The 18652-nt window shown below is 38.4% G+C and overlaps 1 protein-coding gene across 1 annotated transcript in view; it reads right to left on the minus strand.

Moving 5' to 3' along the window:
- Window positions 1–18652, minus strand: part of LOC122813033 (somatomedin-B and thrombospondin type-1 domain-containing protein-like) — a 716231-nt gene that overhangs the window by 6201 nt on the left and 691378 nt on the right. The window contains exon 4 of the mRNA XM_044085142.1: window positions 4842–5000. Coding sequence (XP_043941077.1) covers window positions 4842–5000 — 159 coding nt within the window. The remainder of the gene's footprint in view (window positions 1–4841; window positions 5001–18652) is intronic.

An 18652-nucleotide genomic window follows, 5' to 3' on the forward strand; every position in this document is an offset into this window, starting at 1 on the left:
ACTCTTTGGGTACATATCCTGTAGTAAGGCTGAGATTGAACAGTAGTTTTATGTTTGGGTTTAGCTCTTCTTTGAGTTCATGTAGGACACAGCCCGGGACACAGTCTGGTCCCATTGATGCTGTGTTTTTTCCTTTGGAGAGGGCAGCTCTTACCTGAGCATCTGAGATGTCAGGGGGGCAGCACTCTGCTGGGATAGATATTTGCCCTTTTGTTGGGAGACGTTTGCGCTGAACCTGTCAGCTAGGATGTTGGCAATGTCTGTGGGTTCGGTGTATTTTTTGTCATTTTGGACTAATTCTGAGCATATCTGGGAATTCCCACCCAGGTTCCTAACATAACTAAAGAAAGCCTTGTGATTATCCTTAGTGTCCTGTGCAATTTTTCTCTCGAAGCTGGCCTTAGACGATTTTATGAGTGCCCGTAGTTTTTTGCTAATACTGATCAGAGATGCCTTCCCTTTTTGGGATTTTGCTCTATCATGTAGTAGCTTCTTCCTTCTATTGTATAGTTTGTTTATGGCTGGGGTCCACCAGACAGGACGTCTGCCTTTGGAGGATTGGGACTTTGTTTTATTTGGGATTGCATGATCCATGCATTCCTGAAGGTGTTCATAGAATGCGTTTATAAAGGATTCTGCGGTCTGGGCCGTATTTTCCACAGGCCCGGGGGCTTTGAAGGATTCCACCTCAGTTTGAAGGAGTGTGATATTTGCATTAGAGAAGTTTTTCACTGTGGTTTTCAGGGCAGGGGGTGGAGTCGCGATGTGAATATCCAGTGAGATTAGTTTATGGTCTAATCTTACCAATGAGGGATACACTTCTGGTCTGGAGCATAGAGTCCCCATGTTGGTGATGATCAGGTCCAGTATGTTCTCCCCTCTTGTGGGAGTGGTAACAAGTTGTTCCATAGCATTTGAGTTTATAAATTCTAGGAACCTTTGGGCTAGGGTTTTGGAGCTAGAGTAATGCTCCCAGTCTATGTTTGGGTAGTTGAAGTCGCCCAATATAATGGTGTTTGGAGAGACCTTCATATTTTACAGTGTTCTCAGGAAGGCCGAGTGGGGTTCCTGGGTTTGGGAGGGTGGTCTGTAGCAGGCTATAAACTGGAAGGCAGTTTTACCCACTGTTAGTTGCACATGGATAGTCTCTGATGCTTCGTGCTGTGCCACCAACTTGGAGGTGTGGGTATCTTTGACGAATACTGATACTCCCCCTCCTTTTGTGGTTCGGTCCAAGTTTTGGGGCCGAAAAGCATGCTATGAGGTATAACCTGGTAGTGCTGGGGTGCTCTCGGGAGCCTTGAACCAGGTTTCTGTTACTGCACAGATATCGATGTTCTCCATGCTAAGGAGAGTTTCGAGTGCGTGCATCTTGAGATTTAGACTTCTGGCGTTGAGTAGCATTACTCTTAGTTTCTTATCCCTTGTGATACCTATGGAGGTGGATTTGTCTTTTGAGCCTTGCCTAAAAAAGGCACTATGGGGGTAGCAAGAGCCTTTGCCAATATCCGAAAGCCCAGGGGTGACAGGTGCAAGCCGTCTCTAGCGAAGCATCGTGGCTTGTCGAGCATGTCATCCCAGGCTGACAGACATTGGATCCCCATTGAATGACACCAATACTTATGCCAGTTGTTGAAATTGATCATCTTGTCTTCATATTGTGGCATCATTCTTGATGAGGGTAAGATGCTACTCAAGGTCAAAGTCATACCGGCCTGGGCTACATGCTCAGAGAGCTCCTCTATGTCTCTTTTCATGTAGTCCAGGGAGGTACGTCTCAGGTCATTCACACCAGCATGGACAATGACTGAGTCATATTTGTACTTGAGTTGGAGTGACCTGAGTGCTTGTGTTATGTGGCGGATCCTAATGCCCGACAGGCAGCTCACCGTGACCTTCTCCTTGTTCAGCCTGGTGAGCGGACATCAGTGTGCCTGACGATAGAGTCACCTATTACAAGTGTATCAGGTGTGTTGTTTAGCCTTAAGGGCTGTGACTGGTTGGCACACTGGTTTTGTGAGCTATATGTTGCACGTGTTTTGTTTTGGGGTAGCGGTTGCTTGGGTGTCTGCTTTGGAGGTCTCTGCTGCTTAGGCAGATTTTTATTTAGAGCCTCCGAGTATGTTTTTGTGTGTTTATGTGTTTGGTTTGCTGCCGTGGTAGGTCTATGTGAGACTGCAATTGTATTGAGTGTAGTTTTCTTCTCCCCCTGACTGGTTACGCCAGTACTGAGTTGAGAGAGCTTAGCCTCCAGTATGGCTATATGGTTGCATCTCTCACATGTGTTGGAATTTGTTGGGAGGAGGAGAGAGTTGTCTGTGTACATGAGGCAGTTGTAACATTGCCTCAAGATTCCCAGATTAACCAGCTGGACCGGAGAGGAGATTGACAACTGACCTTTGGATATGCTAGAATAGTATTGGGAATTCCTTTATAATTGAAAAAAAAAGGGCTAATGGGGAACAAGGTACTCAAGGGGAGTTTGTGAGGGTGTAGTGCTTTTAATTTTTTAGTGCTGACATATAATTGCTTTAGTGAGCAAGTGCCAGGTAACTTAAATGCAATGTGTTACAGGTAACTTAAATGCAAAAATGACAAACAGTAACTTTCTTTATATATATATATATATATATATATATATATATATATATATATATATATATATATATATATATATATATATATATATCTTATATATATACATATACGTATATCTGAAAATGTTTAAGCAAAAAATTTACACAGACTATGAACATGTTTAAGCAAAAATGTACACAAACACACCCACACACATGTGGCAATTTAGTCTACAGGATTAAGGTTATGAGCTGCTAATGAAATTTGCCCTGTAGATCAGAGTTTGATTCCCTCAGTCTCTGCTTGAAAATTGCATGACCTAGTTGAATTACCCCGATCCTTAGGCTGTGCTGCTTGGGATTAGAGGACCTCAGTGAGTAGTTAGGGATGAATTACCTGTGGTAAGAACATGTAGTTAGTGACAGAAATTGTGCGGGTGTTTTATTGTCATGAACTCTCTCTTTAATGAAATGGCAAATGACAACATGGTTTCTCTAATGAAAAACTGGAACAGAAAGTAACTGTATTCCTTTAAAGCCCATAATACCACACCTTAATATTCATAACATAACAACTGAATGAAAAAGTACAGAAAGCTTAATTCACTGCCCCACACCTATGAACCTTTCAGTGACAATTGCTCAGGAGACATCAGCCATCATGGAATGAAGAAAAGAAATTATAATCTGTCATGTCAAACAAAAGCATATTTTGAATGGAAAAAGTAATTAGCAGGGTGTAGGCAGATACTGGGGAATTATGAAGGACAGGAAGGCATTCCTGTGCTAGGGCTAGTGAATCATCTATCGCAAAAACAACTTACAACTGCAATATAATAGAAAAGCAAAAAAATGGAAGTAAAAAAAACAGTAAGGGACCAGTAGTAGGACATACCACCACAGGAAGATCAAGCTTCTTACAAGAGGCAGTAGCTGCAAGATACATTGGACAAAGGATTTACATCACTGCATTTATATTGCTTAAGGATCATAGCATACATTTAAAAGAGGAAAAAATATACTGCATACAACAATGTCTGACTTAGCAGTTTCTCAATGGCATCTCACAACACTAACACTGATAATGCTAATGCAAACACTGGTGCAGCTCAATTGCTTTACAGAAAGAGGAGTTACACAATTATACTTTTTTTCCTTAAGAGTATCCAACTTTTTATTCTATATGCTGTTTCATGGTGTGCCTGCTGATTGTTGAGCCCAGCTATTCATTCACATATCACTGTTATTTCCCATTGAGGTCAAGATTGGTCTGGGGGTGGTTATGCAGGTAGCCATGACAATGTTTATGCCTTCACCTACATCCCAGCAATGAATGCCTATTTGGTCATGTGTGTGTGTGTGTGTGTGTGTGTGTGTGTGTGTGTGTGTGTGTGTGTGTGTGTGTGTGTGTGTGTATATGTGTGTGTGTGTGTGTGTGTGTGTACACGCACCTGTATCACTACAGGGGTGTCTTCCTTCCACCGTTATATGCATACTCTCATACACATACTCATAAGGGCTATACAATCACCAGCTTATGTTTGTCAAGCCCATGTACCCCAGTCCCGTGGACACTGGTATTGTGTAAGCATCCTCTTGCACAGAAGTAGATTTGTCTAATTAGGATCACCATTTCTCTCATCCCAGAATGGATAAGTCAGCATAAACTGCTCACTCCCACCTTCTCTTAAGGGCCCAAGCCACTTTTAAAAGTCTGATAACCTAGGTCACACACAGGTCTTTATCCCTGTATGTCACATTGCTAGGCAGCTATCTTTTAACTTGTTTCACACCTGTGGATCTTTCAGTGATAAATACTCAGTAGTTTGCATTTTGTTTTTTATTATAGACAGGTGGGAGTTCTATCCCCACATCAGGAGTTAATACTCCAGCACTAACAATTGCCACTGTAATACAGTACAAGGGGCAGTGATACACTTTTGAGGTACCTTCCTGTGGATGACATTTAAAACCCAAGTCTCTCTCATATAGATGTTAAAGGCCTCTTGCTCTAGATGTCGAAAAGTAGTGGAGATTCCACTACATTTCGACCAAATACCTCTAGTTACTGTAAACATAATTCCAAGTCATTACTGAAATTGAGGTTTGCACAAATCATGCCTTAGGTTCCATGGGATCTGTCTAGTTAATTAAATTCAATAAATACAAAGCCTATGAATTTCAAGCACTGTTTTATGTGAAACTATGATCATTTGATACAGAAACTGACTGCTCTGTACACTCCTGCTAGGAACAACAATTTACCTTGTATTATCTAGTCCATCTCCCACACAATGATATCCATTCCCCATGGCAGTTGCCTGGCATTCCACACATACTAGTCTCTCCCGGACAAGATGACTGGTCCAAAGCTGGAGTTGGCAAGCTCTTCCTACCTGCTTCAGGCGGAAATTCACACAGTAACTGCAGAAAAAGAAAACAAAGGACAGATTTAAGGTAATACACTTTGTTAGCTTTGTTAGCTTTTTTTCTTTTGCATTCATGTTCTTGCATTTCTTCATTCCTATCCATTCTGTCTAGCAGACAAACTGTTGCTACTATCAATATTAATTTACTTGCTGCTAAAATTACTGGATTTAGTTTCAAATATCATAGGACCAAAACACCAACCATAACCGGGCTGGAGAGTAGAATAATGTTGTAGGTCCTGGTACTGCTTGTTTCTAGACCTCTAACTATGTATGTTTGCTTCCTTGTGTCCTGGTTTTGTGTTAATTTGTTCATATATGTTCTGTGCATCTTTTTTTCCAGAAGCCATTATTATTCAAGGTAACTATTAGATCTTCACAATAGTATACATAAAAATTGCATATTCCAAAACTAAAAACAAATTTTAGTATTACAGTATACCTTTATGACCACTAACAATTTTAAAAGTCCTTCATGTGAGGACACCATCCCAGCTTTAACCTATTAATATCCATATGTAAATTGAGTGTGTAATATATCCGTTAAGTTTCCTCACTTGAGATCCATTTTATCCATTTCCGCTGTAATTTAACCTTTTTTTCTTCGCCCAAGAGAGTATACTTTCCTGTTGGTAAATTCAGTGGATCAGTTCATTAATATCCTATACTGTAAGATGGTCCACTTTTTTCCATCTCCTACTTATATCTTTCTTCATTGACAATATTACAACACCTACTAAGGCATTGTCTTATTTGTTCCAATTCCTTCCAAATGGGGACCCAAAATATAAGTAGCTTTCATTAGGGGAGATTTCTCCAGACATAACCTACTTACTTTCCTGTCAAAGAATCCCTTAATCTCTTTTAGTTTAGAAGAATATAAAAAATATGTCACCATGTACCCAAAATATCCCTTCATCACCTCCAACATGTACTTTTTTTTTTAAACAAGAAACATCTTTATTAAATTATCACGTATGACATAGGCAATCATACATTTATATAAATTAAAACAAACCATTATGGCATAATTTTATTTGCAAATGTTATACATCACTTATAATCTATCCAGTCATTGTCATTCAAACATTATATACCTCTTTCAAATCCTGCCTTTTCTTAAACCTCGTTCCTCCTCTCCTCTGCATGTATTGTTCCCACAATTCCCATTTTTTATGCAATTTGCTCCTACCCTTTTCTAAAGATCCCAATTCCAATTGTTTTATCTCTGTTACTATATTCACTACTTCTAGTAAAGTTGGTTTACACTTTGATTTCGATTTTCTAGTAATTGCTTTTTTTGGCAGCCATCATAATTAGACTTAACAAATCCTTACTATTTCTAGGAAATTTCAATTTTGTATCATAGCTGAGAAAACAATTTCCTCAGTTATACCAATTTGCTGACTCAGTATCTCTGATGGAGCAGTCTGCAGGGAATCTTTAAAGTCTGCCAACTCATTACTCTCCCAGAAAATATGTTCCCAATGAACTCTTTCTTCCTCATCACACCTCCAACATTTGCTGTCTACATGAGGAAAAATTCTTTGCAGTCTACTTGGGGAATAAAATACCTATGTAAACACTTCCAAAGATTCTAAATCTTCTAGAATTTGTTGTATGCTTGGGAGACATACATATATCCTCCCGATTGTTTATTTGTGAATTGCTTAGCCAATCTATCGTCCTAATCCTTTCATCCTCCTCTGATTGATTCTTATAGTTATCGTGCAATATTTGGTATGCTCTACTAATTATTCCTTTTTTGACCACAGCTTCTGTTCTAGATTCTGCAAAAAACTCTATCAGTGCTGATATTTTACTTAGGATTCCCCTATTTCTTTCTCTTTGCCTATACTCTGATATCAATCCTTGATAGAGAAGGCAATCTCTAGCCTGCAGTCCAAATAAATTATTGGTCTCTTCCATTCTATTATCTTTCTGTCTCTAATTATCTCCTCCTAATACTTTGGTTCTTTTCCCAGCTTGCTCCAATAATTTCTAACCCTCTCTTGCCTATTCTCTGTACCCCTCATTGCAGTCATCCCTACTGACAGAATCTCCATTCTCCATTCCCATGTTGTCTTAGTTCTTAGAATACTTTCTGCTATTTTATGAATATAATATTTTTATGGTTATTGTTATTTTCCTTAAGGATCTGCATCCAAAATCCCAGTCCTTCCTTGTTTCTTGGACTTCCCCCTATTTCATCATCATCCCTTTCCAGTTCAGATTATAGTTTTCTGCTTGTCCTATGTATGGGACTCTTACTTGTATAGCTCTGAAGTAATCCTTCAAATTGGCTAATCCCAAACTGCTTGGCTCAACTGGAAGAATCATCTTATCTCAGTTGACTCTTGCTGTCTTCCCCTCCCAGATAAAATCCTTCAGCTCTTTATTAATTGCTATCCACAACTTCTCTTCTGGTTGATAAAAATATGCCTGACCTGTGTATAAAACTAAAGGACTAAAAACATTTTAACTGCTTGTATCTTGTTATCCATATCCATATAAAAGAGCTTCTAATTTCTCAGTTTTTGTATGATCTTTTTTAGTCTTTTCCCACTTATCACTGGCTGCCACACCTGAATCCGTTTTAATCCATACTCTTAAGTACTTCATTTTATCATGTCCTCATAAATATGGATATTGTTGAACCAATTCAGGTGTGGGTACACAATTTACAGCTATTGCCTTTGTTTTAGCTTCATTAATTTTGTATCCTGAAAGGATCTGAAACTGCCTCAAAATGTTCCACAACACTGAAATGTCCTTTTCTGGTTTTATCAGGTATAAAATAAAGTAATCTGCAAAGAGAGACAACTTTTCTTGACTATCATACCAATTATATCCTTGAATTTCTGAGTTTTTTATTTTCTTTGCCAATGGTTCTAAATATAGTGCAAATAACAAAGGGGAAAAAGGACACCCCTGCCTGGTCCCTCTAATCAATTATCTGAGAGAGCCCCACCCACTTTAATATTTGCGTCTGATCCCTCATATATTCTCCTAATCAACCCTATAATTTTATCAGGGAATGCAAATGCTTTCCTTGCCCTGCTCAGATACTCCCAGCTTACTCTGTCAAATGCTTTTTCTTCATCAAGACCCACTAACAACAGTGGTATATTCTTACATTCAGCTTTTCTCTGGGTCATCAATGTTCTGTTAATGTTGTCAAATGTTTGCCTTCTCTTCAAAAAAAACACACTGATCCATTTTGGCATCACCTTTGCCATTCTTTTAGCCATTATAGACATAAACACGTTATAATCATGGTTTAGGATTGAAATGGGCCTGTACGAAGCTGAGTCTGATGGGTCTTTACCCTCTTTAGGTATTATAGCCACTGACTGCGGTGGTGGTGCTGCGGTAGTGTTGTCGCCTCACAGCAAGACGTTGTCCTGTTCGATTCTCAGCTAGAACGTCTTCTGTGTGGAGACATTCGTGAATGGGCGTACCTTCGTTGAAGGTTGTGCGTCAGGGCCAGCAACTCGGCATGTAAAAATCTACTGCCAATCATTAGCGGACCGGAGTTCCGCTGTGGCGACCCCTAACTGGGAAAAGCCGAAAGACACAACAAGGTATTATAGCCACCACCACTTTTTTCTAGGGTGTTGGTGTTTCTCTTCCTCTTAAAATACTGTTAAATGAAACCTTCCAGATCTTTATCATTTTTCCCTCCTAGCTTCCAAATGTCCACAGGAATACCGTCTATTTCTGGGGAGTTTCCTGCGGATTGGTTATATAGCACCATTTTTATCTCATTTCCTCGTATCCTGTTATTCATTTAGTCTCATCTACCTCTAACTTTGGGATATTTAATTCTTCCATAAACATTTCCATTTGTACATTTTCTTGATCTCCATCTTTCTCTGCTTTGTACAGACTTTCATAAAATTTCCGAAATATTTCTAGTACCTCTACAGCATCTCATTACCTTCCTTGTTAGGCACCCTAAGCTTGATGACAACCCTTTCTACTTTTTGTTGCCTGAGTCATTGCACTAAAAGTTTTTGTGCTCTGGTGTTATTATCAAAAAACAGTTGCTAAGCTCATGCATATTATCAAAGTAATTCTTTATTTTCTGCTTAGAATTCTATAATTGCTCCCCTTTTTGTTCTGTGAGATTCCCCCTATTCTGTAATACTCTAACATCTGTCAGTCCCTCTGAATAATTCTTGTCACTTCTTAACCATATCTCTCTTTCTTTTATTTCTACCCTATTTTTAAACTCCATTTTAATTTTATCCCACTCCCTAGCTATATTTTCAGAAGAAATGTCTGTCTTCTCTAATAGCTCCTGAATAATTTCCACTAACCATTCCTTAAATTTCTCTCTTTTCAACAAATAGATGGGAAAGGGCCAGTGTGTTATTTTTATTTCATTACCCTGCATTTTTATTTTAGTTACTACTGGTGCTTGATCTGAAATGGTTATTGGATACATATCAAAACTTTCAATTAAATGCACATGACCCTTTGAAATGTAAATTCTGTCTAGCCTAGCCCAGTTTTTATATCTTCGGGAATAATATGCAAATTCCCTCCTAACTCCTATTACCAAATTCACATCTTCCATGCCAAATATTTTCATAAATTTCTTCAAAGACCTTCCCTGCTTTGTTATATTTTCCCTTCTGGGCCCCCCGACACATCTTCACTACTGCAAATCAAATTCCAGTCCCCACCTGTAAGTAATATTCCTTGCTGAAAGCTGATTATTTCTCCCAGAATTTTCTTAAGCTCCATTACTCCAACATGTACTTTCAGCAGTTGCATACATCCTACTTAAATGTGAAGGGGTATAAAAATATTCGTAGAAACATTTCCATCCAGTTTTAAATTTCCACAAGGTGGTTACTGCCAAAGTTTTGTGATAAATCTTTTTCTATTGTTCTAGGGATAATCTCCTCCCTAAACTTTGTTCCCAGTCTTTTTCAAAATTTTCATCCTGTTTCCTGCAAACTCCTACAACTATTTTATTTAACTTTGATACAATATTATTTGGTGTCCAGTCTTGCCTCTTTGTAGATAGTACATAATTCTCCTAATCACAGAGGTCTGCACCTTTGTTTCCTAATTGTATCTCTTTTTAATCCAGCTGAGATAATACATTAAAGAGCAGAAATTGTCAGTTTCCTTCTTAAAACCTGGCTTTAAAGGCCTTCCAGGTCAAAAATGCCTCCTACTCTGATATGTCAATATCTAACCTCTGTGAGTCTTGATAACCATATCAAAATTGGGCCCACATCCTGACTCCTATATATGCTTACTTTTATTGGGGCCAATCCGTTAATCTGTCCTCCTGAATTAGTATATTTCATCATGCATCTTAATGTCCTAATAATAACATTCCACATGTCACTGGGTCAGTACTGTCCTGTGTCCATAAAACTGAGTCAGGGTCTATAGCCATGCTTTTGATTTTGCTTTGCCCAACTGTAACCATTTCAGATTATTGGTTGGTTGTTGCCAAGTCACAAAACCTTCTGTGTGGCTTTCTAGTAGAACCATAAATCAGGTAATGTTAGCCCTCCGTTTTGGCTTTATTAATTTCTCCCAGGGTCTCCGTGGGCTAGTTGGTCCCCAAATAAAGTCTGAAAGCTTATTGTTCAAGTCTCTCAAAAAAAGAAATCCCTGGATCCAGTGGAATTGCTTGGAAAAAGTATTACACGAGGGGTAATACAAACATCCATATCGTTTGACTTTTTTTACTTAAAATCTATATCTAATAATTTCCATACTTCAATCCACGAAACGAATTACTTCATCGTCTTCCTCTTCTTCTGACTATTATATGGGCTCCTCAAGGTGTTTTTCAAGGTAGGAGCCAATAGTATTCCCAAATAATTGATTCCTTCACTTTGACACAGTTGGGAATATTTTATTTTATTTATTTTACATTTGTTGACCGGGAATGTCCGACTAGGTTCCACAGAGCCTGTTTTCAGCGGAGGCCCGGGGAGAAATGCTCCAGATGCATGTCTTTGGAATGTGGGAGGAAACCGGAGTACCCGGAGGAAACCCACGCGAACACAGGGAGAACATGCAAACTCCACACAGAAGGCACCCCAGCCGAGAATCGAACCAGAGAACCTCTTGCTGTGAGGCGACAACATTAACTGCTGCACCACTGCACCGCCCGAATATCTGGAAGTTATTTCTGTGTGCATGCGCGCGTGTGGGTTTATAATTATTTAATCTTTATTGCATGGGTTTTTCCTACATTCTTTTAAATCCTGAAGCCCTCCCAAATTGCAACAATTCAGTAAAAAAGTTTGTCGAAGTGAATATCCAGATTTGATAGAAAGACCATAAAGCATAACTTTCTCCTCATTTCCTTCCAACCTCAGTCCCTGTATATTTCATTCCCTCAGCCTTACAGCTACTGGCTGTAATATAATGAGAACAATACTGGCAATAGTCGGCATCCCTGCCTGAGGCCCCTAATTAGTCCAGTACTGCTAGATAACTCTGCATTTACCTTCATTCTAGCATTAGCCCCATGATATATTGCATTTTATATAGCATTTTACCTTCTCCAAGGATGATGCCAGAATACAAACAAAAGATGACTGACTTTAATAATTGACTTAGTTTCTGGTGTCATTTTAAGGGGGTGCAATATTTGTCAGCATGGATGGAGATGGTCAACAGACCACGCCACTTTGTCAGGGATGCTCTGTACCTCTCCCCTCTAGAATTTTGAATATTAGCTAAAACATTGTCTTCCCCATAGTACCTTTTTTTAGGCAATGCCAAACTGAAAGTACTTCCGATATATCAAAGCAAAACCAAGAAAAATTAAAGGTGTTACTGCTCAGTGCTAGGAAACTCGTACCATATATTTAAACTTATTGGAAACACTCACCATCCACCCTAAAACCATATTCATGGGCAACTATAATTACCCCCCTATTAACTAAGAATCAGATATGACACCAAATGTATAGGCACAGAGATTTCTGGATTTTGTAAACACCAACTTCCTGGACCAGATTGTCAAAACACCAACAAGGGGAGCAACCATAATGGATCTGGTCCTCACTAATATGGGAGAGTGCTGCACACCACCTAGTGTAATGTCTTCTCTGGCAAGATCAGACCACAAAATGGTCTCCTTTGAAGCAAAAATAAAACCTGGAACCCCAGCTAACCCTGGAATAGTCAGGAACTACTCTAAGGTTACCTTCCTGCTATTAAGTGATAACCTGGCAAAATTTCAAGACCCCATAAACCCTGAGAATACTGCTGCCTATGCAGAACTCTTCACAGAAACCCCATACAAGCATGTTGATAGCTGCATACAGGCAGCTGTATCTACCAGGAAGTACAGAACTAGCTCAAAAAACAAGCCACCCTGGTGGAATCGCAACATCAACAGCCAACAGGATAAAAGCACTCTCTTCAAACTAAACAAGCAATGCAGAGGACAAATAAAGTCTACCAAAGCCAGATTTGAGGTACGTTTGGCCTCCCAGGCTAAGGACGACCACAAGGCATTCTTTACCTATGCCCATAACTTCAAAGGCAATACACAATTGTGTGCAGAGTTAATTGCAAATGGAGTCACCTATACTGAGCCAGAAGATAAGGCAACCCTGAAATTCAGCTCCAACTTTACCCCTGTCTCCCCATCAATCTTCCCTCAGGAAATGCCATCAAATATAACTGCCCCTGCTAACACTAGGGAACAGGTCCTTAATGCTCTCTCTAAGGCCAAGAAAACTGCATCAATGGGCCCAGACAATATCCCGGGATGCCTTCTAACTAGCATAAAACATGACCTCTCAGGCCCTCTGGAATTACTATTTAACGTTACTAATAAAAATCAACCACAGAGACGATGTGTAAAAGTAACCAAAAAAAAAAAAAAAAAGCAAAAAACAAACAAAATATCATTTCAAATGGCACAAAGGGTAAACCAAAAGAGTTAGCACAGTTTATTTTTATATCCGCTTTCGTAACAACTTCATCAGAACATGAACAAAAGTAAAAACCAAGCACTTACTATTATGTATAATTGCAATCAGTTAAACAATTAACCATTAAATGATAATATAATATAAAGCCATTGAAGAGATACTAAGTAACGAAGAGGAATATCAAAATATAGGCTTATTAACAGCATATGACCTGTTAATGAATGGCAAAATAGACACTAATCTTTATATTTTTTTCAAATAGATAAACCACATATTGGTATCCTATTCGGAATAACTAAAATACATAAAAGTCCAGCCCACCCTCCATTTAGGCCCATTGTTTCTGTTAGTGGTGGAATTACAAAGGGTATTTCTATATTTTTGGATGCCATTTTAGCCGTTTGGTTCAAAAATTACCCTTGTATTTTCAGGATTCCTGGGATTTTTTTTTAAACTATATTAAGATTTTTCATTAACAATACCTTCCTCCACTGTCACAAATTTATTTATTGTAACTGTAGATGTTGTATCAATATTTACTTTGAGTCCTCAACAACAAGATATTGAGTATGTTAGATGTTATTAAAATAATTATATGCGAATAGATGGAGTCTCCATATAGTTATATTGCACCTTGTTGGAAATTGTTTTAGAAAACAATTTTTTCTCTTTTCATGGTAAGTATTATAGACAGAAGAAAGGTGCTCCTATAGAAGTTACAGTTTCTCCATCTTGTGCTAACCTTGTTCTCGGATGGTGGGAGAGAGAGTTATTACCTAGTATACAAGAGTTTGATAAGTTTATACTTTACAAAAGGTTTGTGAATGGTTTATTTTTTATTTTCAAAGGAGATTTTAGTAAATTTGACATCTCAGTTTTTTGGAACATTTAAATGAGACTTATGTTTTTACAGTTTACTTTGGGAGATTGTGGCTATGATGTTAGTTTGTTAGATATTGCATTAAGTTGAAACCAACACATTAAGAATTTTGAATGTTGTATTCATAGAAAGAATATGTTTTCTAATAGTTATCTTCATTTTCATAACAATCATGCTGGCCAGATAAGACGTAATATTCTTAGAGGACAGTATATCAGAGCTTCACTTATCATCAATAATGACAACGTTTTTGAGAAATAAGTTATTTTTATTACTAGTCTCTTTGTGAATAGAGGATATAGCTCTATTTTTTTTTTTTACAAAAAACAGCCCAGGAGGTTTGTGAAATGAGACATAGTGCTTTTCCACCTATTTTGCAAGACAGGTTTGTTAGCAACTGTATGAAAGATATGATAATTAATAATAAAAACATTCCATGTTGCACTTTAGATATTTCAGTTGACACTTCTGGTATTAGAAACATTATCCATAAAAATTGGAGAATTATTAATGGGAATAAAGATTTGGTGGAAGTTTTAGGGAATGAACCATTATTTGTGTATAAAATGGAGGTCAGTTTTAAGCATTTATGAGAAAAGACTGACATCAAGGTGATGCCATAGTTTACAAACAAAGACAGAGGGACTTAAAATGTAATGGTTGTTCCATGAAGGTCCATATATTTTAATCTCCCATTTATCTTACACCATTAATTTCAACATAGATTTCACTGTGGATCTACAGGGGTAATTTACATTGGGTTATGTTCAGGATGTCATTTTTGTAAGTTGGTATGATGACAAGATGTTTTAGGAATAGAATAAAAGAACATTTATATGCTATTAAATTTTGTGATACCAACAATACTCTCTTCAAGCATTCTATTATTTGTAAAAATTTTAAAAATTTTGTTTTGCAGTTTTAGAACAGATTTGTATAGATAAAAGACGTGGTGATTTTAAATATCAGGTAGAGAAGAGGAAGGTAGCATGGCAAATTAGGTTATGTGGCAATTCCCCACCTGGCTTGAATGAACATATTAATATAAAATATTTTTTTAAAAGACAGGAAATTAAAGGGTTAAAACGTTTTCTTATTAATTTGTAGTGTTGAGTCATTTAATGGTTAATTGTTTAACTGATTGCAATTATACATAATAGTATTTAAATACTTTTTTTTTACTTTTGTTCATGTTCTTATGAAAGCAGATATTAAAATAAAATGTGCTAACTCACTTGATCTATTCTTTGTGCCATTTGAAGTGATATTTTGTTTTTTGGTTACTATTTAACTGTAGCCTCTAAACAGGCTTTCTGCCTCAGGAATGGAGAACAGCAACTGTCATCCATCTGCACAAAGGTGGGACATCTACAAAACCTGGACACTACTGATCCATAAGTTTCACTAGTTTCATATGCAAAGCCAGGGAAAGAATGATGATGCAAATGATCAATAATGACACAGGAAACCTCCAGACACTGGACCCAAGGCAATGTTGGTTTTATCAAGGGCAGGTCATGCCTATAAAACCTGGTGGACTTCTTTGAGAAGGCTACCAAAGCAATGGATGAGGGCAAAATGGTTCCCCACTGCCTACTTTGACTGGACCAAGGCAACTGACGCAACCCCCACTCGGGCATTATTGAGAAACTTAAGAGATTAGGTTCAAACCCTTATGTAACCCAGTGGATAGCCAGCTGGCTCACAGACAGGACCTAAGAACTTAGAATTGGGGAGTCCACCTCTACAAAGAGACCAGTCACAAGTGGAGTCTCTCAGGGATCGGTCCTGGGACTGCACCTTTTTGGTATTTACATCTTTGAAGTCAAGGACAATATCAAGGGCTTCCAAATTACTACATTTGCAGATTATTGCAAATTAGAAGCTGTTATTGACTCACCCACTGACACAAATGTTCTCCAGGAAGGACTGACAGAGAAACAACTGGTGGCAGAGCCATGGACTAAAACCAAATGCCAATAAATGCATAAGTGTATCCTTCATGAAGTCATTCACCTCTGGTAACTATCAAATTGACAACACACACTTAAGAGTTGACCCACTAGTCAGCGAGTTGGGGACACACACAGACAGTAATCTAGCCTTTGACCATCATGTGTCTACAGTAATGAGGAAATCATTCTATGTTGTGCAACTTATAAACAAAGGTATGACATCTAGGTCCAAGGAAGTCATTGTTACACTGTATTTGGCATTCATCAGACCTGCCCTTGAGAAAGTAGAGAAAGCACTGCTTTGCACATAAGGGCTTGCTGTTCTGATATCCTTCTGACAAGAGTAATGGTCACTAAAAAGGCAGTTTCCCAGGTCAAGATGTAAACGGTGCACCAGAAACAGGATGAAAGGGTGATTATGTTAACATTTCTTGAACATAATTTAGGTTGCATAGCAGGAGATGGAGATTACCTTGTGGGGGGGGGGGGCTTCAGATATAAGACCCACTTGAACAATGGCTTTACTAACAATAAGGTAGGCAGGCTGAAATTGCTGATCTGCTCCTTCACTGAGGCCTAAGACAATCCTGATCTGTAGTGGTCTGATGGATATTTAAGGATCATGTACACCATAATTTGGTTAGGATTCAGACCCCCTGCTACAGCAATAAATAATACCCATTTGTTAACCAGGTGGCCCACTGGACACGCAATCCTTTTACAAGAGCAATCCAGGAGAAACATCTGATTTAGTGACTTGCTCAAGGACACACAGTAAGCAAATGAAGGTGCAGGTGTCAAGTCTTGTACCTCAGGAACTACAACTCATACTTTTAACACTCTGTTCTAACTGCCAAATAAAGAAAATAATATTTTCATATTGACAGTTATGAATTCCCACCAGGATATATGGTTCTCCTTTCTTTTTGATTTATTTGTACATCAAATGACCAGTTCTGATGAAGTAATTTGGTGTGATTTAAGGACAAAAACACTCAGCTAACTATCCTATGCTGATTATTATTTTTTGTTTTTTGATGTCTATCATTTGATTTATTTATTTATTTATTTATTTCCAGTTTGATTACCGGGGAAGTCCACTGGGCCAGAACGTACCCATTTTCAGTGGAGGCCCGGGGAGAAAAGCTCCAAAAGCAAAGCAAATACAATCTAAGTTACATAGTGTAAAAGATAGTAATAAAATATATACATTTGGAATAACATTACATTGAATACAGTTAGTAAAAAAGCAAATACACGCAGTATACTTCAAAAAACATCATTCAGGAAGGTAGATACAATAGATTTAGTAGTTTCCTTAAGTAGCAGGTTTGACTGTATGAAAAGAAGGTGTAAGGTTACATGCTATTTACAATATTTACATATGAGGAGTAGAGAGAGAAAGTACATAAACTGAGAGTAGAATATAGTTTGATCAAGCAGTGATCGAGAGAGAAAAAGAGAAGAAAAGAAGATAGTATTAGGGTAGAGTAAAGAGAAAGGATGTAGAGGGTTCAAGGGGAATTTATGTAGATTTATGTAGGATGTAAGCAGGTGCACTTATGTTTAGAGGATAAGTAAGAGAAAAGTTGGATTTTGAAGGCTTCAGTGTTAGATGTTGTTCTAAGAGAAGAAGGGAGAGAGTTCCATTTCCTGCCAAGAGAGTAGGAGGGAAGGAGCTGGCCAGCAGGGCGATTGGGTGATGTACAAATAAATCAAAAAGAAGAAAGAACTGTCTATCCTGATGAGGTCCTGTTGCTTTTTTAGATTGTTTTCCAATGGAAAATTTTGACTGCACAAGCTTTGGGTTCCTGAAGACCCGAAAAATAAAAAGCCTAATAGCAACCACAGATACAATATGTCACCCATCTCACCTGGCTCTTTTAAAGAATGCCAGTATTGCATGTGCATCCCATTAGCAACTAATGACTGCACCCCAGATAGCAGTCCCTTCTTCCTATCCTACTTATAACTGCCTTCATCATCCACCAAACAACTACATCATCACTCTCCAGACAACAGCTTTACATACAACTAACACAAATTTTGCCTCAAATAATGTGCATTAACTTAAAAATAAATCTTTATTTATACAAATACATGAAGTGACCCTGTGAGACAACCAGCTTTGTGAAGGACCCAAGATTTTTTTCCTCTACCAGAACTCAGTGTGCCATTGAATTATAGCTCATATCTCAGTGGCTATTTTTTCCTTCCAGCTTTGCGTGGACAACCCCCCCCCCCCCCCCCCCCAGTGATGTCCTGATATGACCAGTTTCAGTTCATCTTGCTTTTTTTCCCACCCTTGAGGTCAGCAATCTTCCCACCCATACCTAACCTCTAATGTGTCCTACCAAAGTTCTAATCTCTTATAGTCAGACAGATCATTTCCTTTCCTGGTCTGCTGGATCATCCCCTTTAGCTGTTCAATCCCATCCTCAGAAGCTGCAGTCAAACAGATTCAAGAGTGCCTATTGAAATTCCAAGAATAATAACTGTGATCCTAAGCATGTCAGAAATGAAAGTGTGAATCTGGGGGGATGAGAGTGGGTGGGTGAATGTATCCAAAGTCTGAGACTGCTCTGTTTTGGAGAAGTATATATTAGTAGCAGGGGTGTGGAGCAACCCCCAAGTCAGGGGGTATGGGGGGGGGTGAATTGTAACTGTGCTGTGACTGTACTACCTCTGTTGCATAAACTGTAAATGTCTTTGTTTTGTAAAAAGGCTGCACCTGAAAGTGGGCCTGGGATCCAGCCTACAAGCCTTAAATAAAAATATCATAAAGTATTAGGCCTACCAAGGTGAAAACATTAACAGCTTTGGGGGAGAAGCTGTATGAGTGAAGAGCAGAGAAAGATAGACTGAGAAGCTAGGACTATTGTGG

This window comes from Protopterus annectens, chromosome 10.part0 (assembly GCF_019279795.1).
Source record: "Protopterus annectens isolate FY-2018-M chromosome 10.part0, PAN1.0, whole genome shotgun sequence".
Lineage (NCBI taxonomy): Eukaryota > Metazoa > Chordata > Ceratodontiformes > Protopteridae > Protopterus > Protopterus annectens.